Genomic DNA, 26,663 nt, shown 5'->3' on the forward strand with positions numbered 1-26,663 from the left:
ACTTGCTGAGTCATAATAGGATGAGGAGACAGAGCAGGTGTTGATGCTGACGCTTCCTCTGCAGAAGCCGAGCACAGGTAGTTGGTGGCCTCTAAAGGCCGAGTCTGGAACTGTTTACATCAGAGTCACAGAACTGTCAAGAACCATTACCCATGAATCACTGCGTTTACACCAGAGACTAGGGATGTCGGATAATATCAGGTGTGATATCTGTAATCTGTAAGAATCGTTATCATTTTTTTTTTTTTCCGAGAATGAAAACCCGATATATTGGGGAAAAACTGGTGTATATGAAAGTGAAAGCCACTAGATGGCAGCATTGCAGCTCATTTTATTAATCTATTTGAATAATCGAAGGATTGTATGGAGAATGCTGGTGTCAGAAACTCACACAGTGGTTTGTACAGATGAATAAATAACTATTACCAGGCCATTAGTAGTATTTCAATTCAGAGGGCGGGGGTGAAAAAACTTTTATCCCCTAGGGGGCGCATAGCAGGAAATAATTGAGAAACACTGCTTTAACCCCTTACCTCAGTGAGCAAGCGATACTTAACTTCCTAAACCACCAGGGCACCACTGCCCCGCTATGTCAGTATCGGTTGATATATCGGACATCGGCAAAAAGCTAATATCGGACAACCCGTCACCTGGAGATTTTTTTTGCAGTGATGTTAACTCAGTACGTTTTACAAACTAAATGAAACTAATTCTGAAGAACACAAAGGTACTGCATCAGTACTACATCAGTACTACAACAGTACTACAACAGTACTACCAAACAGCGTGACTCACCGTTTGGGACTGATAGGCCCCCTGGTGCAGCTGTGCTGCCGTTTGTTGGTAAGCCCCAGGGTGCAGCTGACCCATGGTTAGCTGGTAGGTCTCTGGGACCAACTGGGTGTAGTTTTCCTGTGCTGTGGGCTGCTGGTACCCCCCCGGGGGCAGCTGGGGGTCGACCTGTCCAGGTGGACTGCAGATGGTCGGAGCTGTGGGAGTGGGCTCTGGGGGAGACTGGAAAGATCCATTCTGCTGACTGTTGAGATCATCCAGCAGGGAAGAGCTCCCCCCACTGTCAGCTGAAAGAAGGACAGAGGGTTTGACTAAGGTTGTTTTATATGTGTGTGTGTGTATTGTATATGTTAGGGCAGAGTTCTCACTTGTGGTGGAGGTGGTGACCTGGACGGTGCAGACCAGAGTCTGCTGATCCGTGTCCTGGTCCTCGGTGTCGGCCGGGGCCAGGGTGGTTCCCCGTGGTACACCTGAACTGGGCACCTGCAGAAGGTTCTGCTGCTTCTCAGCGTTCCCCGATGACGTCCGTTCTCTCCTCCACTTGATCAGAGCCACTCGGTCTCGGATGGACTTCCCGACGATCTTCACGTCGCAATCCAGGAAAAACCCCGAGTCCACCTGAAGAAACCGGGAAAATGGTGAAAAATACAACAACAGATCTTCTCCACCAGGTAATAAAGGTTTAAAAAAATGTATAGATCAATATATAGAAAGAAATGAAACCATTTCATGCATTCAAATATTCTAAATTATTGTAAAATATTGGTGTAGGAAAATAGTGAAATTATATGCCTAACTATACCATCGCTTGTTAACCTAGCACTAGCATGAGTGATGCTAATAACTGGTTCACACAGTAAACTTTAAGCCTTTAAAATGTCGGTAAATAAATCACACAAAACAAAGACATGTTTTTTTAGGTATTAGCATTTGTCTAATGTAGCTAAGATATATTTTTAAGACACAGTCCTTTATCGTTTTATACGTCTTTGTTAGCATTAGCATTATTAGCGTTTTACATATATTACTATGTCTACCAATAAATAAGGAAAAACCTTCCAGTGGACAGTGTTTCTAAACAGATCTTTATACATTTATAAAATATATTCAACATTTGAACCTGATTTGCAGAAATAAAAGAAAGAAAAAAAATCACAAAAGTGAAATAAAAAACCCAAGGTTTGCTATTCAGATTTCTCCAGTACTGTGTGATGCTGTTAGTAGTTCCTGTCCTTCCAGCAGCAGCTGCAGCTTCAGACCTGCAGCCTGTTATTACAGACGCCACGGACTGTTACATAACACTTAATTAACAGCTTGTAAGAATGTGTTTCCCGGTAAAGACCACGCGAACTGCAGCACTACGTACACTACAATACCTCGAACTCTACCGCAGTACTTCAAACTCTACCGCAGTATAACTAATAATACCACAACCAAACAGCAAAACACTTTTTTTTTGTTACTTAAAAATATCAAAGATGGAGGGGGAAAAAAAGTCACCTCTGCAAATTCATATTAACACTGTCAACAACAGGAACATGCTTTAGTGTAAACACAGCACGGTCATCCTTGGAATGTTAGTGGTCGGGTGATAAAGAACGGCAGATCAGATCATCTGGTCCGTGTTATGGACGAAATCTAGTCAGAATTACACGTCTGTGAAAATCTCAGATTTTTTCAGATTATTATTTGTCTTTAATTCAGATTTTTTTAGTCTGGTTTCACCATTAACACCTACAGTAAATAACAAAATCTTTTTTTGATTAAACTTAGTTCTTGTTTACCATTTCTTGGGCGACCACCTCGGGGACCTCGTTGACCAGGTCAAAGGTGAACTCAATGGCCCCGGAGTCTTTGTATTTCCCCTTCAGTTTTTTAGGGTCCTCCACCCACAGCTTGAGAGCGATCGACGATTTCTTCCCGTCGTCCTCCTCGTTGAGCTCCACCCTCACGCCGGTGTCCTCCGCGAAGAAGGCGTGATTCAGCAGGTCCTTGATGGAGTACCTGCAGAAATATACACAAACACAAGCAAAACGTCACAGTCACACAGTAACTGGGTCAAAGGTTAAAACTGGATTTTACGCCGTGAGGCAGAAACAGAATACAAAAATAATCTTGTATTAATAATCATTAATACGCCGTGAGGCAGAAACAGAAAAAATAATCTTGTATTAATAATCATTAATAATTAGTTAATTATAGTAATGATCCCACACTGGTGAAACTGTCGATCCACTTACCGTTCCTGCCACCGGTGACAGATACACTCCCCGATTATTTCTTTTATTTCAGGGTCACTGACTTTGCTGAAGCTGGCAGGTTTAACACCCTGCAAAACAAAGAAAAAACATTTAAAAAAAAAATTTTTTATGAGCTCTTTTTTTTAGTTTTATGTTCATGAATGTAAATAGTTACTGTTTTATCCTGTTTAGTTGAATTTTTTTTTTTTATTTACTTCTAATCTTTGGTGTGTCAACAAAATGAAACATTTGAAACGATGACCTTCATGAGGTTTGGTAGGACATCAATATGAGTTCAGACCGGGGGGGTGGAGGGGTGGGGTCCCAAAAGTGATTAAGAAATAAAGCAAAGATTCCCTACTATACTGAGTAAATTGAAGAAAATTGTGGTGTTATTTATTAAAAATAACACCATATTATAATATTATAATATTTTACATTTAAAAATGTCTAATCATCCATTCAAAATTAGATTAAAGACTCATCTGAGCGCCCCCTAAGGGCCACAGAATCCCTTGCTGAATCTATCTGGTAAATTTTTTCAGACTTTTTCTATTAAAATATTGGCTGAAAAAATAAGATATTCTATTCTTGAAATACTTAAGTTGTTGGTTTAAATATTAGAACAGTTGCCACAACTTGTGTTATTGCTACATTTTTCCTCTGCTTGATTTTCATGCTCAGTTTAAATAAATAATAAAAATATAATAGAGGTCAAAGGTCAATGCAGTGGGGATAATTACATTTAAGAACTTACGCTGGTGATCTTGCGGTAAATCTGTGCAGCGTTTTGACATTCGGAATACGGATATTCGGAGGTGGCCATCTCCAACATGCACATCCCGAAGGCGTAGACATCGACGGCCTCGTCGTAGTGCTCCTCGTACATCTCCGGGGCCATGAACTCCGGTGTTCCTGCAGAAGAAGAAGATCGGACGACGGTGATGAATGAAGACCTCACGTACAGTAAGGATCAAGTCACAATCATCCAGTTTCACTGGGATCAATGACATTGATCAGAGTCACAGACGGTAACTCAAGACTGACTCTGACTGTCCAACCCACTGTCCACCCCACTGTCAAACTGACTGTCCAACTGACTGTCCAACCGACTGTCCAACTGACTGTCCAACTCACTGTCCAACTGACTGTCCAACCCACTGTCCACCCCACTGTCAAACTGACTGTCCAACTGACTGTCCAACCCACTGTCCACCCCACTGTCAAACTGACTGTCCAACTGACTGTCCAACCGACTGTCCAACTGACTGTCCAACTCACTGTCCAACTGACTGTCCAACCCACTGTCCACCCCACTGTCAAACTGACTGTCCAACTGACTGTCCAACTGACTGTCCAACCGACTGTCCAACTGACTGTCCAACTGATGACTAGAACATTTTTCTAGAAGATTCTTGGAAATTTAAAATAGTGAATTTAACCAAACATATGAACTGACTTGTGCTACAGAAAAAAAGCCCTCCAGGGTGCAGCACCACAACTGAACATTAGGGGTCAGCACAACTATAAAATTACTCTTCTGGCAAAATGTCTAGCAATTTTTTAGTTTTAAAAATATCTATTATTATTATTATTATTATTATTATTATTAAAACACATTTTATAATCAATACTAAACCTATTTTTCTTAAACTACATAAATCATATTCATCCCTAAATTTAACCCAAAAGTCTAGAAAGGAAACCTTGTTCAATCCATGTTTTTTTTGTTTACGATTTTGTTAACGCTCATTGGTCGACACAGTCTGGGTGACTGACTCGCTGACTCGCTGACTCGCTCACTAACCAATGACACTTTTAGCGAAGGAGGCTCTCTTCAAAGTGGCCAGGCCCAGGTCTCCTATTTTGACGGAGCCCGTGGGGCCGGTGATGAAGATGTTGTCGCACTTCAGGTCCCGGTGGATGATGGGAGGTGTCCTGGTGTGGAGGAAGTGGAGACCTTTGAGAATCTGCCTGCACCAGCTCCGCAGAACCTTAGGTTTCATCACCTTGAAGCGTTTCAGATACCTGTGGAAACCAAAACAAGGTGAGGGACATCTGAAGTTTTTGTTTTGTGTTTTTCATTATTTAAAGACAATTCTGTGTGAAGTTGATCTCTCAGTGATCAGCCACTCTCCATCCTGAACTGTAAAGACTGAGCCGTTGGTCGGCAGCCTTTTATGGTGGCTGTAGCTCAGTGGGTAATGCAGTGGTTTTACTCCCTCCTCCCTCCCCCCCCCCAGGGTGGTGGCTCCACTTTCAGGCTTTGCAGATTATTTGCCACCAAAAAGGTGGTCGAGAAAAGTGAAGCTGAACATCTGAACAAATTTACAGAATTTACAATTTTACTTTTACTGCAGCTTGTTTTAGATTAGAAATAAATATGATGGACGAATGGATGGACGAATGGATGGATGGATGGACGGATGGATGGATGGATGGATGGATGGATGGATGGATGGATGGATGGATGATTTTGAGAGTGACCCTCATGAACTTTCTGGAATGTCTGTTTGTTATAGTTTGTTTATACTGATGTCATTCGTTTTCTGTGGAACCTGATAGATGACATGTGACACCAACAGTGCCTCTGGTGGTCATGACTGCAGGGTTAGCGTCGGTCTGTCAGCCCTGATCTGTTGTGGTGACAGTTCTGTTTGCACTCTTACGTTTTCAGCGTCCCTGAGGTCATGAGCTCCGTCACCAGAACGATGCACTTCTTCCCCTTCACCGGCGATTCCCAGAAGTCGTAAAATCGCACGATGTTGGGATGTTGAAGAGCCTTCAGCATCTCCGCCTCCTCTTTGAAGCGCTGCCTCTCTGCTTTGGACAGTTTACGTTCCTGGGGATCACAGAGGAACCAGAGAGTTGATTAAAATCGACCAATCCTGTTTAGAGGAATTCTAACAGTGTTTCAGGAAGGTGATTGATGAAAGAGGGAGAGTGAAATAAATGTTGTTGTTGTTTTTATATTTCTCCTACAGAGTTTGGGACGTGAGGGAGAAAACGGTTAGTTTTCCACTGAATTGAACTCGTGTCGTCGATGGTAAAGGACTGGTGTGTGTGTGATGTGTTTAGACTGAACACACACTTGGTATTTTGAGTGGGCTGGACATGGGGGTCTGTTGCTCTTTATTCAGCACTGTGTATAAAACAGACGGCACTAAAATGCCTCAGACCCGTGAGCACAATCACAGCTGTTATATATCACAGGACGGGTCAGCGAACGCATCATTTGACCAAGAGAAAAATATCTACGACGACGGACGAACACGAGATCAACAGATCATTTCCACAAACTCCAAAACACAGATATTTTTTCATTTCAATTCTAAAAGACTTTAAGGAAACACCAAACTTGGGTTTTTTTTTTTCCTGCTCATCATTCACAAATGTTCCGGGGTTAGAACCTCCCAGTAAATCTGTGTATACTGGATCAATATTTTGGCCCCTGCCTTCCTTGAAGTGTTGTATAAATAGTGAAAGAGCTGACAGTGAACGTCCTCTACATTTCTGTTTCTCTGAAGTCAGCACGGACGACACCACACAACACTCTCAAGGCTACATGACCTCTGCGTTTTCTCTCCTCCGTGTCTCACATTTTACTTGTAATCGGACGGAAATAGAAGCGTTCTAAAACGCCCCGGCAGACTACTGGGGGGGGGGGCAAAATAGGCCATTTGTTTTTATGTAAAGCACGGTTTCCTGCGTCACTGACGACCAGTGTTTTTATTTTGCGTTAGCAGGGCGTGGTACTGACGTGTGAAAACAATCTGGAGTCGTTTGCACAAAATTAACGCCGGCCGTGGGATGATTCGTTAACATCACTACACACTTCCTGTTAGCTGTTCCGACCTGAACCCCTCCTCCCCACCCTCGTGTTTTTTCTTCCTCGTCCATGTTTTCGGTGCAGAGAACTGTATCAGCAGATACAGACACATCTGTGTGATAAAAATACCACCAGGGGGCGGGGTGGTGGGGGGGTACATTTATATTCACTGTTGTAACAGAACAGAAGAACACGACAACGGAAATGTTTTGGTATTTCATACGTGGTCCACTTGGTACGCAGCCCACAACACACACTTCACAGAAGGTTCCTAAAGCTCCTGGTCACTGTGGTGTGTGTGTGTGTGTGTGTGTGTGTGTCTCCTTGACTCTTCCCTCAGCCCTGAGACCTCGTCTCCTCTCACAGTCCACATCCTTCTGTTTTTGTCTGATTAATAAATCCTGTTTAATGAGCGTCCAGGTTTCTGCTGTCTCATTCTCTCTCTCACACACACACACACACACACACACACACACACACACCGGCTGAGTTTCAGCTGTTTTTGTGAACATGTCAGACGGCCCCTGGAGTTCCACAGAACATGGCTTCACCTCCAGGGACTCAGTGGTTTCATCATCATCACTGCCAGAGACAAACACAGAACATTTATAAAAACTGTGGTTCGATCTGTCGCTGTGAAAGAAGTAGAAAAAAAAACTGTATAAATGTGTGACATCACGGTTTAAAATATCAGGCCCTGGGATCGAGTGTTAAAAATATATAAAAATTAAATTATCAATAATAAAAGTGAGGTCGTGAATGGAGCTGCAGCGACACTGACACAGCAGCAGAGCAGCATGACTGGACAACAACGCAGGGCGACCGACACAGGTCTCCGTGCCATTGGTTAAAAAACAAAATGTTTGTTTGTTTTTTTCACTAAAGAATGTCTAGGTGGCATATGGCGACAGTGGTTCGTGACCTTGCCTTACAGTAAGAAGATCACCGGTTTGATTCCTGCAGTTAAACTGATGACAATTCAGCGTCGAGTGTGTCTTAAAATGCTACCAGATCATCATCCAGCTCAACAACCAATCAAATTTGCCGTAGCAGACCACACTTGGGTCCTCGACACACCATTTGAGAAACATGTCCTGCTCCTGGACAAGGAGTCCCAGTGACTCTGAGGGTCAGACGTGGAGCAACAACAGAAACAATGAGGAGTTTAAACGGTTCTGATGTCGACGGCTTCAGTCGGACCGTGTGACATCAAACGCACGAGTCATTCTGCTGCAAAAAAACAAAAAAAAAAAAAAACGACAACGACGACGACGTGCAGGAATGTTCACTTTCTCTGTGTTTGTTTTGTATTTTTACCTGTGTTTTGGAGGGGGGGTGCGGGGGAGGCACATCACTCGAGATTCTAACTATAAAAATATCAACAACAAATTCTTTCAATGGGATTTTGAAGTTTCAGCGAGTGTGTGCGTGAGACGTCAATTTCTAAAAAAAAAATCAAATTAGAATTTAAATATAAATGTCAACATAAATGTCAACATATTTCCACACGGTGAAAACAGAAGCTGAACCCAGATCTGAAATATGACCCTGTTGGACTGCGACTACTTTACACATGTTGAGCCCCGACGCTGTGTCACAGTCTGTGTATCACATTAATAGTATCCAGATCTGTATCCAGAGTTTTTCCAGATACACAAAAACGTTACTATAATGAGGCGTCGTTATTCTGTACTTGGAGTTTTTACTGAGGAACAAATTTAAACGTTGTCCTCTGAGCTGCACCTGAAAAGGATGACTCAGCACAAACGCTACTCTTTAACATACAGTGTAATTATTATATTTAATGACTAGATCAACACCTAGCTTTGAGACAACTTATATACTATGACATAAAGGTAAATAAATGGTGTTGATAATAAATAATTTGACATTTTTTTATCATTGTCATCACAGATTTGTTTTCAGAAAAAAACCTAGATTATAAACTATAAAAAAAACGTAGATTATAAACTATAATAATCCTTCCACTAATGTTTTTTTTTCAGTGTTCCAGTACTGAACTGTACTGTAAATATTTACCGTTGAATAAAAACCAGAAGATGGCAGTAAAGATACAACGCTGCTGGTGAAACTGAAGACAGAAGAAAGGAAGTTAGCCTAGCCTAGCCTAGCCTACCTTAGCTTAGATGATTGACTATTGTTAGTTATAAATCTTAAAATAACATTAAAATAATATAAAGAAAGATATTTTTTTCCATATTTCAGAAAGAGGAACTAAACACAGGTTACAAGTTGTTGATTTTGGTTTAAAAATAAATGGAACTTTGACGTTTTGGGGCCGATTCGCAGGATTTAGCTGTTAGCTGTTGTTTGTTGACTGGTGAACTGTCCGTCTAGGTGTCAATAATAATTTTAATTTTATCTCAAATGTTTCGTTCATTCATAATTGTACTCATTTGTACATATTATACAGTATTTATAGAATTAAACAAAAAATACTTTTTATAAAATATCAGGGTTTTCTATGTCGAACCTCAAATCTCCAGTGAAATTAGAGTTTGACACTCGTGGATTAAACGGTTGAAAATAAATGGTGAGAAGATGCTAGTGTATTTTAGCGCCCTCTACTGGGTGGACAAATTGTTTTGTATGTGTGTTGTGTTTTCTGAGAACCGTGACGGGGTGTAACTGAGAGTGAGGGGACCCAGAATTACCCCAGAACCAGAACCCACCTGGAGCTCACACCACGCCACCTCCACCCAGGTTTCGGTGTCGAGACCTTTGTAGACCGTCTTGAAGGAGCCTCTGCCCAGCTCAATGTCAAACTTGAGGAAGCGTCCTCCAGGCGAGGTGGACACAGCCTTCATCCCTGGCTCCTCTTCGTTCTCGTCACTTCCTGCTTTACCTGTTGTGACATCTGGGGGCACGACATCAGCCTTGGGCTCCGTCTCGCTGCCCTCGCCCTTCTCCTCGTCTGCGCTCACGCTCTCCGTGGCGCTCTCCTTCAGCCCCGCCTGGCTCTCGGTGCTGGACGTCTCCTGGAGAGCGCGGCGAGTCCCGTGAAGGACCCGAGTCCGACTCCTGTCAACAATGGTCCGCAGGTCTATGTTGAGCCCCGGGCTGCTCACGACACACTCCTGCGTGTCCACGGCATGCTCCTCGGAGTCTGCCACCCACAAACTCCGCCGGACGAACCTCTGGCGGATGAGCCCCCGGTAGTCTGAGGAGGGGTAGGCGGAGGGGTCGCTGGCTCCTCGCAGGGCTGCGTTTTGTATGTTGACATTGTAGTCGGTGCCGTTCTCGTACACGGGCCCACAGGCGTTCGCGTTAATGTCCGAGTCCAAATTTGGTGCCGAGGAAAATGTGGATCCCAGTGGCGGGTCCTTGTTTGAATCCTCCGCCGAGTCCATGCCGGTAAACTGTCAGACACTGACCGGCGGCCGGACGGAGGAGGACGGTCATGCTCTGCCCCCACTGCCGGTGGGAGACTCGGTGATCCACCTGCAGTACACTCACATGCAGTGACGCAGTTCGCCAGTGCAGGGTGGACGGCCTAATGGTTCGAATTTGCTCAGCACTTGTTCAACATCCTCAGGATGTGCAGCTCGCAGGATGCGCGCCCCCGCGCCGCCTCTCTCTCTCTCTGTCTCTCTGTGTCTCTCTCTCTCCCGGCTGCACCTTGCTGCAGTGGAGCGCAGAACTGTTCAAGTTAAACCTGATGTCACAGAACACATGTGACGGGTCCCACAGACTGGTCCGTGGCCTCTAGAGTGGACACTGGGCCACGCACTAACCTGTCCGCACGCACGTCACGGGACGTCCAAGTCCGCAGCTGTCCGTCCCTGTAGCGGCCAACATACCAGTGTTTGGGCCAAACCAATCAGATGATTTTTTCAGGTGAAACCCTGAATCTGCGCCGTGAAGTGTGACATCAGCATCTCCGCATCGTTCCCGGTGTTTTTGTTTTTTTTTCCTCAGTGTTGTGCCGGAGCAGAGTGAGGGTTGGACACAGGACACTGGATCACATCACATCACGTCCACTGCGCCACGGGTTCCTCGTCGGCGCATCTTCCGTTCGGCTCGTGCTCCGCTGCTTGTCGTCTTCTCTCGGTTCCTCCCGGTGAGATTTTGTGAGAAAAATCGGGATATTTCTCAACGCTGAACCCACGCCCCTAGCAACAACACGTAGGCCGACGTCCAATAACTCAGCACGCTTTTGGGCGACTCCCTCAGCCTCCCCAGGGTGGTGCTGTTTGGACCACACCGCTTTCCGCCCATCGCTGTGACGCGCTACGCCGTTGATGCAGGGTGCAGTGGCGTACGCAGAGATTCCACGGGGCCAGGTGTCCCGGGAGATGAAAGCGCGTGATTTATAAGATTTTTTTCCTGCTTGAACAACACAAAGCGGTGAAACAGTTAGCATAGCATTTGAGTTACGACTGCTGTGCATTAGAAAGTAACTTTATCACATGGTTTTATCCAGTGACGGCAGGTGAAAAAAAAAATTTTTTTGGGGGGGGCTGTGTTTTTTTAATAGTGATTATTTACTGCCACTGTTAAAGAGTTGTTTTTTTACACAAACACAAGGTTTGTATTTGAAACATGTCAATAAATGAATTAATCATATTTACACAATACGCTGTTGACTGTTACAGCAGTGACCCCTTGTGGCAGGAGGCGCACATGTATGATAATTTATATTTTATGTATGACATGTTATGGTTCATTTTAAATTCAAAACAAGTCAGTATTGTTTATGTTTTTAAAACAAAAACAAATCCACAACACCAGGGAGAGGTGGCGCTCTTTATGGGCCAGGCCCCGCTGGTTTTAACTCTTCAAATGCCTTCCTGAAGGTCAACACCTGGGGTCAATAATGACCCAAACGTGTTTTGATCATTATTTCAAATGTCACAGTATAACTAGAGTCGATAAATTCAGTGTCAGACTTTGATTCTAACTTCAGTCCAAACCACAAACTGCAACAACATTTTTCCTTCTTTCTCAATTTTAGGGCCAATAGACCGTGTTTATATAAAAGTATAACTACAAAAGCAGAAGCAAAGAACCATAGTTTGAGTGACTGTTGCTGGACCTGATTAACAGAGGTGACCTGTGGTCAGGGAGAACCTTAGAAAACCAGTACTGACCACAAACTCTGACACATAAATCTCCAAACTTCCCCATTTTAATTCAAATTTTAAGTTAATAATTTAACATCACTGCCTCCGACTGTCATGTTGTCATTAAGGACTTTTTTGTTTTGTTTGTTTTTTTGTTTTGTTTTTTTGCCCCATGTTCATTCATTAAAATACCCCTGGGGCATTTTTTGTAAACTATCCAAAAATCAGGCCCTCATCGAGGTGTCAATAATAATTTTCATTTTATCTCAAATGTTTTTGTTCATTCATTAATTGTACTCATTTGTACACATTATACAGCATTTATAGGATTAAACAAAAAATATATATTTTTTATAAAATTTCAGAGTCGTTAACTTTACCTTTTCTCCGTGGTCTTATCAAACATCACATCACAAAAAAAACTTTAATTTTGTTGCTACAAATTCCAGTGCAGTTTTGTTTGTTACTTTCTGTGTAAAACAATTTTTATGACCTAATAAATCTTCTCATTTTTCAGTGTCTGTTGTTTCAGATGTAGAGTTTAACTTTATTACATAGTACTTCAATTACCATTTCAGTGATCGTAAAAAATATGGACGACGGAGAAATGGATTTATATTTAGACATACGGTGACGTCTGAACACATAAAACACACACACAGGTGTGTGGTTTCTTACGTTTCTGTCATTTTTTCCCGTCTCCCTCTCTCTTCTTTTTTCTTTTCTTTTCTTCTTTTTTTCCACTTGAATAAACCCAACGGGCTCAGAGCTCCAGGGGAACTGTGGGAACAAAAGGAAACATTTGAAGAGCTGTGAGGGACCAGGACCTGAACGGTCAGTTCACAATGAGACACCCTGAAGGGTCATCCTTTTTACTGCCCACCACTGTGTGGTCCCACAGGAACATCTGTGTCAAAAAAAAACCTTGGATTCAGCTTCTAAACACTACGCTGTGTTTGTTTAATAAAATAGAAAACACTGGAATTTAAAAAATATATTTATTTATTTATTTATATAATAAAGAATGTGGTATGGTTTGAGATGATTCGTTTTTGATAATGAAATTAGATATCTTAATTTTTGTTAATTATTTTTGTATGTGTGTATAGATAAATATATAGTGAAAGTAAAAAAAATATTTTAATGAAAAATATATGTAACTTAATTTGAGTAATAATAATAATAATAATCTATAATAATAATAAATATATAATAATAAAATAAATAAGCGCCAAGTTTCAATGCGTCCAACGTGCAGTACAGCGTCAAGACGCAAGATGGTAGTAAAGAGCCACTTCGACTGTAACCTCGTGATAATACAACACTGCTGTATATGAATTCCCCTTCATTCTAAATTAGTGGACGTTGTGTCCGTAGCCATAAAGAGAAGGAAAAGAAACTTTTTCTAAATTTTTCGGTCTGACGTAACGGTTTGATGTGTGTGTGTGGCGGGGGGGGGGCACAGACAGTCCACCAGTGACCGCCGTGTGCAGACGTACAGCCGCCCCCGAGTCTGGAGAAGGGGCGGGTTTACGGAGGGGTCCGTCCCGTCGTCACAGCAGCTCTGTATAAACGCTCGTCCTACGACCGTCTCTAGCGGCGACATTCCCACGCTGTAAACGACAAACATTTTCGGGCTTTTCGGTACTTTCACCCACGCAAATGGCCACGGAGAGCCTGGAGATGAACGGCGGCGCCATGAACGGCGACCGGAACGACGAGGTGGAGGTAAGAGCAGCTCCGGCTCCCGTTACCGACCGGTCCCAGCAGGGAACAGAGGGGCTTCTTGTTCGGGCGTGATAATCCCACAGCTAATAACTGAGAGCGGGTTATGGTCGGAGATGGTTGACGGGAAACGGTCTGATGATGCCCGGGTTTCCATCATCCGTTCACACGCCCTGTAATCTCCATATCGTGACCTATGATATGAAGCCAACTCTGGATTAGGATTAAGTCTGAATCAACAGATATTATCCCCGGAGCTGGGGGTGGACCGTGTGTCCTGTGAATGGACTTTGTTCGAACCCCAGTCTGTCCTTTGTAACCCGGACTGTCTCGGGTTACACACTGACGAGTGACACGAGCCCAGTGGTGCAGTGACCATTCACTGGCCGAACAGAGAGTCCGTCATGGTCCGACATCAGTGTTGGACAAAAGGAATCGAACCCACTTTAGATCGTGGGCCACACACACACAGACCACTTTGATTATATATAAACCTATAATAATAATAATAATAATAATAATAATAATAATAATAATAATAATAACAAGGACCGTTAAACGATTAAAGTGTTTAATCCGATTAATCACATCGTATTTACGGATTACGATTAATCGTGATCGTTATTATCCAAATGTATTTTAATTAATCGTACATGATCTTGATTAATCAGATAAATTAACGTGCCTGTATATATCGTGCCCCGTGTTTGTACCCCCCACGCCCACCCGTTATTTAAGTGGTTGAACCCCCTACCTTAGACTTGCTATAGGTGGCAGTAATGTCGATGTAAACATAACCTTTTTTTAAATATTTTTTTTTTAATTTATCTTTTTTTTTTACTATTTTTTAGAATGGAAAGTCTTCACATCAAAAACAACCATGATATTAACACTGAGATATTGTTATTATTATCATCATCATTATTCTACTTTATTTTATATTAATTAAAGTTAATTTTATAAGTTAAAAGTAATAAATATATATGTAGCAAAATATATATTATTTTTAACTTTTTTAAAGTCACATATTTATCGTATGATTAACTTTAACTTCTCCTCCTCCGGTCGTACGTTTTGAAGAGATCAGTTACATCAAGTTTAAATGTTAAACCTGAGTTAACCAGTAAACCTCCGACGGTTCAGTAGAATCAGTACAGGTGGGGCAGCTGAGGGGCAGCTGTGGGGCAGCTGCAGCACCGTCTTCACCCTCTGTGGTAAAAGCTCACCTCACTTTTCCACTGGTGGAGGGTGGAGGCCATTTCAACTTCCCCTGAACCTCGCTGCAGTTCATGTTGACACAGATAGCGAGGAAAAACCTGGTCAGTACTAGGGTCAAACTTCTCTGACCTGTGGGTTTAAGCAGAGAAGGAAAAAAAAGTGAGAAAAGACTTTCACTTCTGTTTTCACCACCGTGTTTGAAAAGAATGTCATTTTTTCCTTTCCTTCACAGAGACAGAGTTCTACATAACAAATCACTTTAACTAAACATCTAGAGTGGGACATCCACTGTCAGTTGTGTTTCTGTAACATTTCTTTCCAGATGATTTCACTGCATCTCCACCACAGAGATAATTCCTCCGACGTTCACCCACAGACGTTAAATATGTTTCGACATGTTGATATGAACATGTGAAACCAAGGGAGGGGTTTTCTTCAGACCACCAAAAAAAAAAAACCCATACCATAATGTCAAAATACACCACAAAGTTTCCATCACGATGATGTCATAGGCAGCAGCCCAGAAGTCACATATGTATAAATATATATATTTTAAATAACAGATATATATTTTATATAAATATATACATATATGTCTATGTATGATACAGTACATTATGTGTATATATATGTTTATATTTACACAATAGCGCCATCTGCAGGTTTGTTCACTTTGTTAGTATCTCTTAGTTTTTTTAATAGTCTTGCAGTGGATGACAGACCCAGTAGGTGGCAGTCATGCAACTACAACGATTCCAATTGACACTTGTGCAGAGATGACATGAAGAAGACTCGTCCCCTAATCAGATACTGACTCACAGTCTGACTGAGAATGTGGAAAATGTTTGATTGTAGCGACAGAAACCTTGAGTCAACTGTTTTTATCACGCGTGTTTTGACTGAGTTGAACAGCACGGTGGACAGATGTGGTAATGACACATGCTTTTGTCGAGACTTACTGAACCAACCAGTAATTTGTTCATGGAAACATAAAGTCCGAGTGACTGGATTTCATGGACATCAACGCTCCGCTCACTTTCTGTTCATCTGACTGTGGTTTTATGGTTATATTGTCTAATGTTTATTCCTGTTTGGACTCGTTCTTCTGTTCAGGTCCCACTGCGAGGCTCGTCGAGAAGACTACAGCGCCCCCTGAACATGAACCATTACGCCAATAAAAAGAGCGCGGCAGAGAGTATGCTGGACGTCGCCCTGCTGATGGCGAACGCCTCACAGCTGAAGGCCGTGTTGGAGCAAGGCCCGAGTTTCACCTTCTACGTGCCCCTGATCACGCTCATCAGCGTCTCTCTCATTCTCCAAGTCCTGGTCGGCATCCTGCTCATCTTCATAGGTAAACTTTTATATATATTCTTTTTGGGACTTTTCTTTCAAACCGTCCTACATTTACACTTGACTTATAGATAGATAAAATCCACGTGGGTCACACGCCCGCGACTGTTTCCTGAGTGGAGCTTTATCTCGTCCTGGCAGAGAGCACTCTCAACGCAGGAAGACGAGCCAACTGACGTCTCTTTGTGTTTTAAAAATAGCTTTTCTCACAATCACATCATTGACTATGTCACAGGAGGTGAATGTAACTGTTTGAATCGAATCAGAGTTTTTCATGTTTACAACTAAAATATATATTTCCGTAGGTTTAAACTGTGTGAAGAATATATACATATATATATATAAATATATATATATGTACAGATTCTGCACTTCCAGTAGGCGGCCAACAGGTGTCCTTTTTTTTCTTCTCGAAAATAGTTGTACAAATGTGATCTATTTTATGAGGATTATTTTTGGTCCAGTTTTTTTGCAGACTTGCGGTTAGTTTACCAGACTGGCTGACGTCACTTACGATTACTTCATTATGTGACAGGAAATGTCAGTGCTGCCCTCGTGTGGGATAAAGCGGTATAAAAAAACTACCTAGTGTTTTATGACGTCATGTCTCTGTTCTCACAGTGAAGTGGAACCTGAACGACGAGAGCATGCACTACAGGCTGAACATCTTGGAAAACGTGTCCACGGCCTGTGTTTTCATTATTGTCGTCATCAACGTCTTCATCACTGCCTTCGGCGTCCAGAGCCCCAACGTAAATTCTTAAAGAGCCTGAGATCAGACTGGGACTCAATGGGGCCCTGGCATCAATTTCTCACGGACGTGGACCAACAGACGCCCCAGTGAACGGCATCAAGGACGGGGTCTATTTGTTATTCTGCAATTGTATCTCCCGGGGACCAAACGTTTCACGAGGATCAAGTGACTGTGTCTGCTCCTTGTGTGTGTGTGTGTGTGTGTGTGTGTGTGTTGAAGGAGGACTCACTGTGTGTGTGTCTCCATGGATCTATAAAGAAATACGTGGTTTTTTTATTCCATAGGGCAGATTCACTCTGTTTTACCTCATTTCATGCTCTGATGGAAACAAACGCCTTTTCTGGTTTTTATAAGAAAAAAAAATGTTTCGAAGAACAATATAGTGTTAGTGTGAGTCGAAGCCACTGTGAATGCCCCCCCCCTTACAGATCTACTGTGGTAAGAACTGTCAAATGTGTGTTCTCATCAGTTTGTGTTACAGAGAAAGAGGAACCTTTCTATGAATCCCATCACAGTCAAAATGAGATTATTTTTACAGGAAGTTCAGCGAGGCAGTCTTGTCTCATCTGCTGTTTGTGGCAATAATATTAGACCGCGATGTGGGAAACGGGTGTAGCCATCAGATTGTCAAATTAACCACAAGTTTAGTCACAAGATCAAAACGATCTATATGTGAGGTTTCTGTCCTTTTAACCTCAAGTTCACACCAGACGTCACCAGGTTCTTTGGCAGACGATCGTAGTTTCGTCGTCTGTTTACATCTAATTTAGGAACTTTACTTACGAGACTTCCTTGTTTTAATATTGTCCGGGACAATAATTTATTAACTGCCCACCACATAAGCAAAAACAAACATCACTTTTCCCTGTACTGTATTTCCATTCGAACGTTGTCGCCCCCCTGTGGTTTACTGCTGCACCGTCAACCTTAAGACCTTAAAATTTTATTTTATTGTGACGGCCAGTTTAGAGTACTGAGTATGGTTAACTTCAACCAAATACTGAGATTAATTAATTTAATTAATTAATTGTTTTATTAGAAAAAACGTTATTCCTGTTTATGCTATTCATCATCTATTCATGTTTATATTCTCATTTGTTTTATGTTCTCTTTTCTGCCTTTTTTGCTCTCATGTATCTTTAAACGACCAAAGTTTTTGTAGCCTTTATTAAGCTGTATCGTATTACACTGTGGATTATTGGAGATTTTATAAATAAAGCACGTTTTTACACTGTGGATTATTGGAGATTGGAGATTTTATAAATAAAGCACGTTATTTTTTTCTGGTTCTTGCATATTTTTTATTGTACAAAGAAAACAGTCTCTGACACACTTGGTAAATAAGGCACATTCATTTGACAAATGCCAAAAGTTTTGTAGACTTGTAGACTAAAATATGGTTATCCCAATCTAGAATAGTATGATTATTAAACACTGTAATATTAAGAGACACAATAAAAGAATAGTAGTTCTTCTACTGCATGTGAAGATTAATCCAAACACACTCTTTTAAATGATATACATCTACAAATTGACGGCAGACCGAATGTTCAAACCTGCAGCAGTAAGAGCTGAACCTCAGGCCAACAGGAAAATATTTTTTCTCTTAGCTGACACAACAGGAAACAGTTAGGTGGAAGGAATTATGCTTATTTCCTGTTGTAAAGTCCGCACTAGGAACGACATATGTGCTTTAGTATGTATGAAAAGGTTTCCAAGATTCCGGATATCGCGGCGGATGTTCTATTATTTTATTGTTTCACATTGTTTCACATCTCCGCAAAAAAAAAACATCACGGCGGATGTTTATTATTTTATTGTTTCACATCTCCGAAAAAAAAAAACTTGGTTAGAGATGCCACGAAGTAGGTGGCAGTGCCTTAACCGTATGTGTGTTGAAGGCCACTAGGGCCTCTTCCATCCTTGTCAAGGGGAGTGCTAACCTTCTCTCCTTTCATACAACACGTCATCAGCTCGGAAATCACCAGCATTATATACAGCGGATACTGCAAACCAGTTTAAGTCATGGTCTCATCTATTCGACCGGGAACTACAGAAGTTTGAAAAAGAAACTCTACATTTTATTAAAGCGTAATTAGTCCCTTCTCGTACTTTCAATGTTTGCTTTATTTCGATGTTTTTAATTCCGTTGGAGGCATACCCACAATGCAATGCGTAACAACTCGAAAAACTACTGGTTTAATGTGTCACGTGATCGCAAAAGGTACAATATAGTCATTTTATTTTGGTCAATAATGTCTAAATCAACAATGTTAAAGGTTTAATTCAATATGTATATATATTTGTTTTGCATCGAGGGCAAAACTTCTCAAAACGAAGCTTTTTAAAGACGAGAAAATAACATGTTTGCTGTTGCAGTCTCGCGCTTGACCACAGGATGGGGCTTACGTTCATAAAGTTTTATACATATCATTGGTACGTACAGTAGTTGTATATTGTATCTATAAACGGCGAAAAAATCATCGACATCCCTTTAAGAAACATGGACAGGTGGACCCAAATTTAGTGACACATATAGACAATAATCATAACAGCAAATTGTTCTTACAACCAAAGTGACATTTTTGTAAATGTAATAAATACATTTATAACTTTGTCAAAAATGAAAGACTATCTTCTATAGTACAAAAATATTTTCAAAGTGCTCCACATCATATTTAAAACTTATCAATTATTAATATATAACAAATATTTGAATTCTTTTAATTTAGTAGACTGTCTTTTCATGTAATTTAACAAAAATAATCACTCAAAAGCAGAGTGTCAAACAACACATATAAAAATAAGCACTCAACCCTTTAAAAAATATATATAGTGTAGTGGGCTTTAGTATTGATTAGTATAAACGAACACGCTACTGGTGAAGCACATGGTGCGAAGGAACCCATGTCCACACAATGAGGCTTTCCCAGAGCTGCCGTCCCCAGAGCCCGACTGCCGCTTGTCAATTTATCTTCTATAGAAAGACACATGTTGTCTTTGTAAGTATTTTTTCAAGAAAATAATGAGATTATCTACGTGAAAATGATGACAGTTGCCCAACATTATAAATTCAAGGGTAAATCTTAAATGTCAAATTTAAAGATAAGAAAAAGTGTCAACCCACCACTGTAGTAATACAGTAAAGCCATTCCGACGGCCACACTGAAACAGCCCAGAAAGAAGAGGGGACCTGGACACATTGAAGAGGGTTAGTGTAAAAACTACATCTGTGTTAACTAACAGTTTGAATCGCAATATTGTCCATTTTTACCTCTTTCATTCAGATCATGTTTCTGTTGGTGGACATATGGAGGTGCAAGGGGATCCAGGGAATCTGAGGACAACGATGGTTTACTGTGTGAAACGTTCAATAACTGACACAGGCGAATACGCAGCTGTAAATATCAGAGTGAAACTAACGTCTCTCCCACAGGGTTCTTTCAGGACTCACCTCTTAGACGCAGCCGTGTGGGCAGGCTGTAGTACACCTCCTCCACGTGCAGGTGGAGAGCTCGGTAAAACTCCCTGCACGCTTCCTCTCCTTTCCCCTGCAGATGAGTCAGGAGCTCACCCAGGCGAAAACCAGTAGGCACATCCAAGTTTCGGAACTGGATACCAGTAACAAAGGTCATGAGGAGCTGACCTTCAAATCCAACAGAGCTTGTACCTTGAATGTTGTGTGTTTTGCTTCCACAATACGACCATTTCAATTTTTATCTGTATCTGACATCCACTGTTGCTAATATCAACCGCTTTCTGAAATCACTTCGTCACCTTTTGTTTTTACATCACAAACTAACCCATTTCCCTGGTGTGGGATGAATAAAGTCTTATCTTACCCCAAGAATGAGAACTTACCCTGGTGGCCTCCTTGTCTGTGAGCACCTGAGGGTAGATTCTGTTGAGTTGGAGAATGAGTTTGTCCACCAGGTCTGTGTCCAGTCTGGGGTCAGTTCTGAGGAAGACGCTGTCCTCCAACAGCTGCTCGTGAAAACTGTCTGTTCAGAGGGAAGAAACCAAACAAAAACAGACCTTCAGCCAGTGTCTCATCTGTTCCAGACCAGATCCACCTTCATACCAGGTTGGGTATGAATTAAAATATTTGTGGACTACGTAGTTGACTAGTATATTTTTATACATAACGTTTTAGCACACTATAGTGGCATTTTTTTTCTTCACATCTGGGGAATTTTTAGGCTTTTAAAATGGTTCCCAAAATCCAGTTCGATCCAGTTTAAGTTAATTCTTTGTGTTTACAATATTCATTCTGCGTCTCTAAAGACGGTAACGGCGCATCTTTTCATATTTTCCGAAACATAATAATCGGTTAAAAGTTAAGTTAAACTTCTTTTCCCCTGGAACGTTGCCGCCTCGTGTCACAATACTCAATTAAAATGTAGTTTGAATTACTTTTAACCTGTTTCAGAAGCAGACCAAAGGCAACAAGAAATAAAACCCACACATTCACATCAATAAAACATTAGCAGCTATGGGCAGTTTTTCTAGAAGACGTCCGACCGTAAAAGTCTGTAATGACTGCGGTTTCTTTTTTAAAACAACGAACTCGACCGTTAGTCTGTGAAGAGTGAGACCACGGTCTATAAAGGATGTTTACAGTAAACTAAATATTGATTTCTCCTTCAAGAAACTTTCAAACGCCTCAACAGGAGTCTTACGCGTCAACTCTAGTGACGTCAGTTCTGTGCGACTCGCTCCCCGGTTGTACTTAATGAATAATAAAGCTAAACTGACGTTCAGTTTCAAGCCAAATATGTGTTATTTATTCACAAATAAGTTTAAACAGAGCTACGAACCTCCCATTACGGAGTCCCTTCTGTCCTTCTTTGGACACGCCCTCTGGCGTAAGCTCGTCGACACCACCTACGTCACCACTTTCCTTAAAAAAGCCTTCACCGGAAATAGGAATTAGCGAAAGCTAATAAGTAGCATTATACGTTTTGTAGTCTTCCTAAATCTCTTTTGGTTAAGTTATGTTTTCATTCAAATGTTTGTTTTGTTGGTTTTTTTGTTAACACGTTGTTATTATCATCATCATCATCGTCGCTTTCTTAGATTCTTAAAAATGTGTTTGTTTTCGTAAACGTACCTTTTAAATTTGTATGTTTATTACGATTTGATAAAGAAAAATTCTGTATTGCATCCACAAGGAAACAGAAAAAATACACAGACATCTACACTGTGGAATTCATATTTATTTCTTCACCAGCCATAAACTGAAAGCACAGGAAGTAACAGTCATATTTTTTTGCCCACCTTTATATCTTTTATTATTATTATTATTGTGACTTGTTCTCCACCCAGATTACCCAATGAAACAGATGACAATGAAATCTTGTTGTATGAGAAATGTCAAATAAATATACCTGTAGTTGTATTAAAAACATATAAAATGACTTAGTCTGCAAGTATGAGGAACAATGTGTAAAATAACATTTTAAATTCCACCATGTAAATTGAACATATACACAGGACATGAAATGGCAAGGCAAACTTGCAGATGACGAATTGTCAGATTCTTTACAAAAAAAAAATATTAAAACGATTTCATTAGAGAGTCTCCTTCATTGATTAAGTTTCTGAATACTATTAACATCTGACCTTAACTTAGAAACTTAACTTTTAAATAAGTTTTGCATTAATACTCTGTCAGTCACAAGCATTCTTAGAACTGTAATAGCTTTCTCACAACTACAGAGGTCGCAGTTGCACATAATGTAGTGGAAACAATTTCCAATCTCCATATCAGGAGGTGCACAGATTACATTTAGAATAAGGAGTTGCATTGATTTTTTTTTTTAAATAAGTTAGACAAAAGAAGTGGTTGTAAAAAATAGTTCAACAAACTTTCAGAAAGGCACACTGAAATCTAAGTCTGAAAAACTAAGGCAAAGGAACTAAGGCATGTTAACATGAGCAGTAAAAATATTGTTAAAAGGAAATATAACAAGACCTCTGAGGGTTTTTTGTTATCAGGACTGTAGTTAATATAAACATGCAAAAATATATTTAAAAAAGCAAAATACCTAAATATTAGTTTTAGTTTGAAAAGAAAGGGGAATCTTATAAGAGCGAAGAGAAGAAAAGTGCTCAGTTAGAATAACACAGGCAACAGGTCGTCGGTCTGACACCCATCTGGACATGTCCTCAGTTTAGTGGCAGCAGTGAGTACAGTTGTAGGAAGACTTTAAATGTACAGAGTCAACGTTTGTGTGGTCATAATGTTCGAAGAAGTTTGAACAAATGTTCGTTTTGGCACTGAAACAAAGAGCGTTGGCAAATACTGTGATCAGTCCGTGATCAGAGAATGAAGACGGACAGGAGACGGACGCTGAGGTGAGCCTCTTCATAGACGCTGGGCTTCAATGATTCACTGCAAGACGAAAAGAAAAAGTAGATGTTTTTTTAACAATTGGTTGATTTTACAGCATTACAGAGATTATTATGATTGTGTTCCTTCATGAATTCTATCCATAGGATTGAGAGTTGTTATCCTTGCTGTCTATTTATTTAGCTTTTTGGTTTCTGTTTTCTCTTCCACTTTAATTTTTGTCATAAATATCCAAAAATATCCAAAATATATTTTGTTATACAGATACACCTGATGTAGCATATTGTGTTTTTGAAGTTTGTAGATAATTTGTCAGATATATATGGTGATTTGTGAATGATTTATAATTTTATCATTTTAACTTTAATGGTTGATTCTTCAGGATTCTTCTACCTTCAACTGCAAAATCCTTAAAACTCAACTATTTGCAGGCTGATATTCCATGCTTTTACTGGGTAGAATTCTTAACGGACAAGTTCAAAGTATAAACTTGTTCCTAATTATAAAAGTGTGTTATTGCTACAAAAGAGCTGTGTTAATAACAGGGAGTGTATGCAAAGACTGGGAGAAATGCAAATATTGAACAACCATGTTGACATTAACAACAACAACAAAAAAAACAGCAGAGAAACCAGTTTCTTGTGTCACTGAGAAACTCTGACTTACATGATGGCTGGAGGAGCCTCCTTTGCCCTTTAATTTGCCCTTGCTGCCCACTGCTGTGGCACTGTTGCGCCGCGCCTGCTCGTGGTCGAACTCCAGGTCCTCCAGACGCTGAGTCAAGGCCAGTTTCTGTTGGATGGCCATCCGTAACAGGGAATTCAGGGTCTTCTTCTCGTCCTCGGCAGCAGCCAGCTGCCTCTGCATGTCGTCCAGCTGAGTCACATACTCGTCACACCTGAGAGAAAATCAGGTCAAAAGAGAGAATTAAAAAAAAAAAAAACAGAAGGAAGAGATACACATTTATTCCAGCAGGTGGCGCAGTTTGCCGGCGCTGCGGCTGTCACATGTTTTCTCCATTCTCTAGACAGCAGTTTCCAGATGGGAGGATGACTGCCCCGCGAGCTGACTCACAAAAGTATTACATCAGACTCTTCCCACAATGCACTTTGTCTTTCTCACAGGCCTGAACTGACAGATCGACTCTCACACCGGACAATCGTTCACAGTAAATACTCCATGTGATGTAAATATTTTCAACTGGTTCCATTTTTAATCTGATTAAACAGCTGTGGATTAATGACAGTTAATTAGGATTTACTGATGTCTGTGTTTCACAAATGATGGAATTATTAATGTGGGGAAAAAAAAGGAAATACGCAACAATAGAACTCAAAGTTTTGCTTCCTTGAATTTGTGGATTTTAATCATTACTGTCTGTTGTCTCTCGGTCTGTGGACCAGAAGGTATTTTAAGATGGAGGTGATTCAGTGAAACAAAAACCTTTTTCTAAAAGTGTGCATATAACTGTGTGGATCAGTTGTGTCAGTGGAATTATCTGATGTTCAGTCTGCACCGCTCTGCTTTAAAATGTGTTAAAAACTCATATTAACAATTAACACATTCTTTTTTTTAAGGGCTTTAAAGCTTTAAAATGTGTTAAAAACTCGTATTAACAATTAACACAATCTTTTTTTTAAGGGCGTTTGTTTTGTTTCATTACACAGTAAACAAACAGTCAGGAGCTAAATTTTAAAGTTTTAAAAAGTTGCTCCTTTTCATTGTGTGAAACAACAACAACAACAGCTCAGTCTTGTAACCTGCAGCGTTTGGTCAGCAGGGCGTCACATGAAGATCGGCGATCGGATGAAGTGTGTGTGAACGTACCGTGTAGCAAACATGGCCCGCAGAGAAGAGAAGGTGGCAGCATCCTCCTTCAGAGCCTTCAGTTCGTTGCGGAGCTTCATCATGGTGTCGGTCACCATGCACTTCTCACTGTCATACTTACTCTTCAGGTTGGCCAGGGCCACTTCAGCCGTCTACAGAGGGTGAGAAGGTCAAAGGGTCACAGGATTACTGACGGTCGCTCACATGTACATTCAGTCTGAACTTAAAAGAGTTTATTTTAAAGCCTTTCTGCTGATTTGGAGAAACAATGAACATCCTTCCTGTGAGAAAACAAACACAGAGAAGGAAACTAACGCTGTGAAACTGGGCCTGCTCCGTTTTACTACGACTGTCCCATCAATAATTCAAAAGAACAGAACATGGGATCCAACACAGCCAGAGTTTTGAACTGTTGTAAATGTGCGGTATTTGAAACAAAACCTAATGGGTCGGGTTTTTAAACCCAGCTCGTCGCCCCCTTCAGGGCTCTCAGAATATCAATACTGATGCAGCGCCGATCTGACCTTCCAAATGAGACGGTGCTCTGTGTCTAACAGAGTAAAAATAAAACCAGGGATTTACACAGGTCTGTTTTCACACCCTGTAAAGTCTGAACTACTGCATTCTGAGGGTAAATAATCATAATATATTTATAATAATAATATAATCTACTGGTAGACCCTGGTGACCCACTTTTCTTGGTCTGTACAACCACAGCTAACATGAATATTTTTTCACAGTAATCCATCCTTTTGGCACTGCAGTAAAATCCTGCCTTAAACTGTGCTACTTTCTGACTGCAGTGGACACAAGTAAAGGAAACGTGAGCGACCCACGTGTTCTTCTGACCTGTTTGTTAGCCTTCAGCACAGCTCTGAGAGTAGCTATCTGTTCCCTCTTGGTGCTGAGCAGGGACTTCAGCTTCAGGATCTCCTCCATGCAGGCTTCCTTGTCTTTGTCTGCCACCGCGCTCAACTCCAGGTTGGCGAGTCTCTGCCGCGACAGCTCGGTGGTGCGATCCACCGCCTGCTGCAGATGGCAAATCTGGTCCTTGATCACGGCCACCAGGTTGTAAACGTTCATGTGTTCCGGACGGTGGTCCGGAGCGGTGCTGCCGCCGGAGTCCGACTTCCCGGGATCAGCCTCACCGATCAGTCCGTTGCTAATTAGTACGAAAGACTGCGACTCTTTTCTCTCGCTCCCCTTCCTGACCAGGACCTTGCCCTCCTTGTAGTAGTCCAACATGACTCGGTTGGGGGTCTCGTTGTTGCACATGCACACGTGGTTGTAGAGGGTGGCCAGCTCCTCGCTGAAGGCTATCAGCTCATCCTGTGCCACGTTGAGGCTGCTGAGGGATTCTCCTGCGGATCTGCTGGCCTGTTGAAGCTCCTTCTCCAGACGAGCCACATCTGCCCTGTCCACCTGGCTGGTCTTCTCCAACGACGCCAGCCTGGACCGCAGGTCCTGGACCTCGTTCTCCAACTGTTCCCGC

The 26,663-nt window shown here is 41.3% G+C and overlaps 4 protein-coding genes and 1 non-coding gene across 8 annotated transcripts in view; 1 reads left to right on the top strand and 4 right to left on the bottom strand.

The window, feature by feature from the left end:
• The window catches only part of wnk2 (WNK lysine deficient protein kinase 2), a 23,945-nt gene extending 12,422 nt beyond the window's left edge, over positions 1-11,523 (bottom strand). For 3 of the 4 annotated variants that reach the window (XM_025060365.1, XM_025060363.1, XM_008319813.3), the window contains exons 1-8: positions 9,555-11,522; positions 5,702-5,874; positions 4,840-5,060; positions 3,790-3,947; positions 3,033-3,121; positions 2,577-2,796; positions 1,161-1,410; positions 796-1,079 (exon numbers count right to left, since the gene is read on the bottom strand). In XM_025060365.1, the coding sequence (XP_024916133.1) occupies positions 796-1,079; positions 1,161-1,410; positions 2,577-2,796; positions 3,033-3,121; positions 3,790-3,947; positions 4,840-5,060; positions 5,702-5,874; positions 9,555-10,232 (2,073 nt within the window). In that variant the 5' untranslated portion in view covers positions 10,233-11,522. Of the gene's footprint in view, positions 1-795; positions 1,080-1,160; positions 1,411-2,576; positions 2,797-3,032; positions 3,122-3,789; positions 3,948-4,839; positions 5,061-5,701; positions 5,875-9,554 lie in introns of all 4 variants that reach the window. The other variant, XM_025060364.1, reaches the window with a different exon arrangement.
• Positions 11,524-13,489: 1,966 nt separating this feature from the next.
• Positions 13,490-18,217, top strand: LOC103385811 (ninjurin-1). The gene is made up of 3 exons (XM_008319801.3): positions 13,490-13,673; positions 16,002-16,239; positions 16,860-18,217. Exons 1-3 carry the CDS (start codon positions 13,608-13,610, stop codon positions 17,000-17,002), a joined length of 447 nt encoding a protein of 148 aa, XP_008318023.1. The 5' UTR covers positions 13,490-13,607; the 3' UTR covers positions 17,003-18,217.
• A 353-nt stretch (positions 18,218-18,570) lies between these two features.
• Positions 18,571-21,904, bottom strand: card19 (caspase recruitment domain family, member 19). Its single transcript, XM_008319814.3, has 7 exons — positions 21,810-21,904; positions 20,854-20,993; positions 20,447-20,603; positions 20,267-20,329; positions 20,120-20,185; positions 19,883-19,969; positions 18,571-18,602 (listed from the first exon to the last, which is right to left on the bottom strand). Exons 1-7 carry the CDS (start codon positions 21,814-21,816, stop codon positions 18,571-18,573), a joined length of 552 nt encoding a protein of 183 aa, XP_008318036.1. The 5' UTR covers positions 21,817-21,904.
• LOC112487793 (U6atac minor spliceosomal RNA) lies at positions 18,830-18,957 on the bottom strand. The gene has a single exon (XR_003051218.1). It is a non-coding gene; the product is annotated as a U6atac minor spliceosomal RNA (small nuclear RNA).
• Positions 21,905-22,188: 284 nt separating the features above from the next.
• bicd2 (bicaudal D homolog 2 (Drosophila)) overlaps positions 22,189-26,663 on the bottom strand; it is a 10,728-nt gene continuing 6,253 nt past the window's right edge. The window contains 4 exon segments of the mRNA XM_008319802.3: positions 22,189-23,386; positions 24,011-24,242; positions 25,172-25,323; positions 26,021-26,663. The exon segment at positions 26,021-26,663 is cut by the window's right edge and continues 24 nt beyond it. Of these exon segments, the coding sequence (XP_008318024.1) occupies positions 23,384-23,386; positions 24,011-24,242; positions 25,172-25,323; positions 26,021-26,663 (1,030 nt within the window). The 3' untranslated portion in view covers positions 22,189-23,383.

The sequence above is a fragment of the Cynoglossus semilaevis genome, chromosome 11, assembly GCF_000523025.1.
Source record: "Cynoglossus semilaevis isolate Cse_v1.0 chromosome 11, Cse_v1.0, whole genome shotgun sequence".
NCBI lineage: Eukaryota > Metazoa > Chordata > Actinopteri > Pleuronectiformes > Cynoglossidae > Cynoglossus > Cynoglossus semilaevis.

Bases quoted from the DNA above. Each gene is read 5' to 3' on its own strand.
- LOC103385811 (XM_008319801.3), top strand. From the start codon at position 13,608: ATGGCCACGGAGAGCCTGGAGATGAACGGCGGCGCCATGAACGGCGAC. The intron at 13,674-16,001 runs GTAAGAGCAGCT...TCTTCTGTTCAG, and splicing joins ACCGGAACGACGAGGTGGAG to GTCCCACTGCGAGGCTCGTC. The intron at 16,240-16,859 runs GTAAACTTTTAT...CTGTTCTCACAG, and splicing joins CATCCTGCTCATCTTCATAG to TGAAGTGGAACCTGAACGAC.
- card19 (XM_008319814.3), bottom strand. The intron at 19,970-20,119 runs GTGGGTTGACAC...GTCTTTCTATAG, and splicing joins TTTACTGTATTACTACAGTG to AAGATAAATTGACAAGCGGC. The intron at 18,603-19,882 runs GTGCTTCACCAG...CTGTTGTGTCAG, and splicing joins CATGGGTTCCTTCGCACCAT to CTAAGAGAAAAAATATTTTC.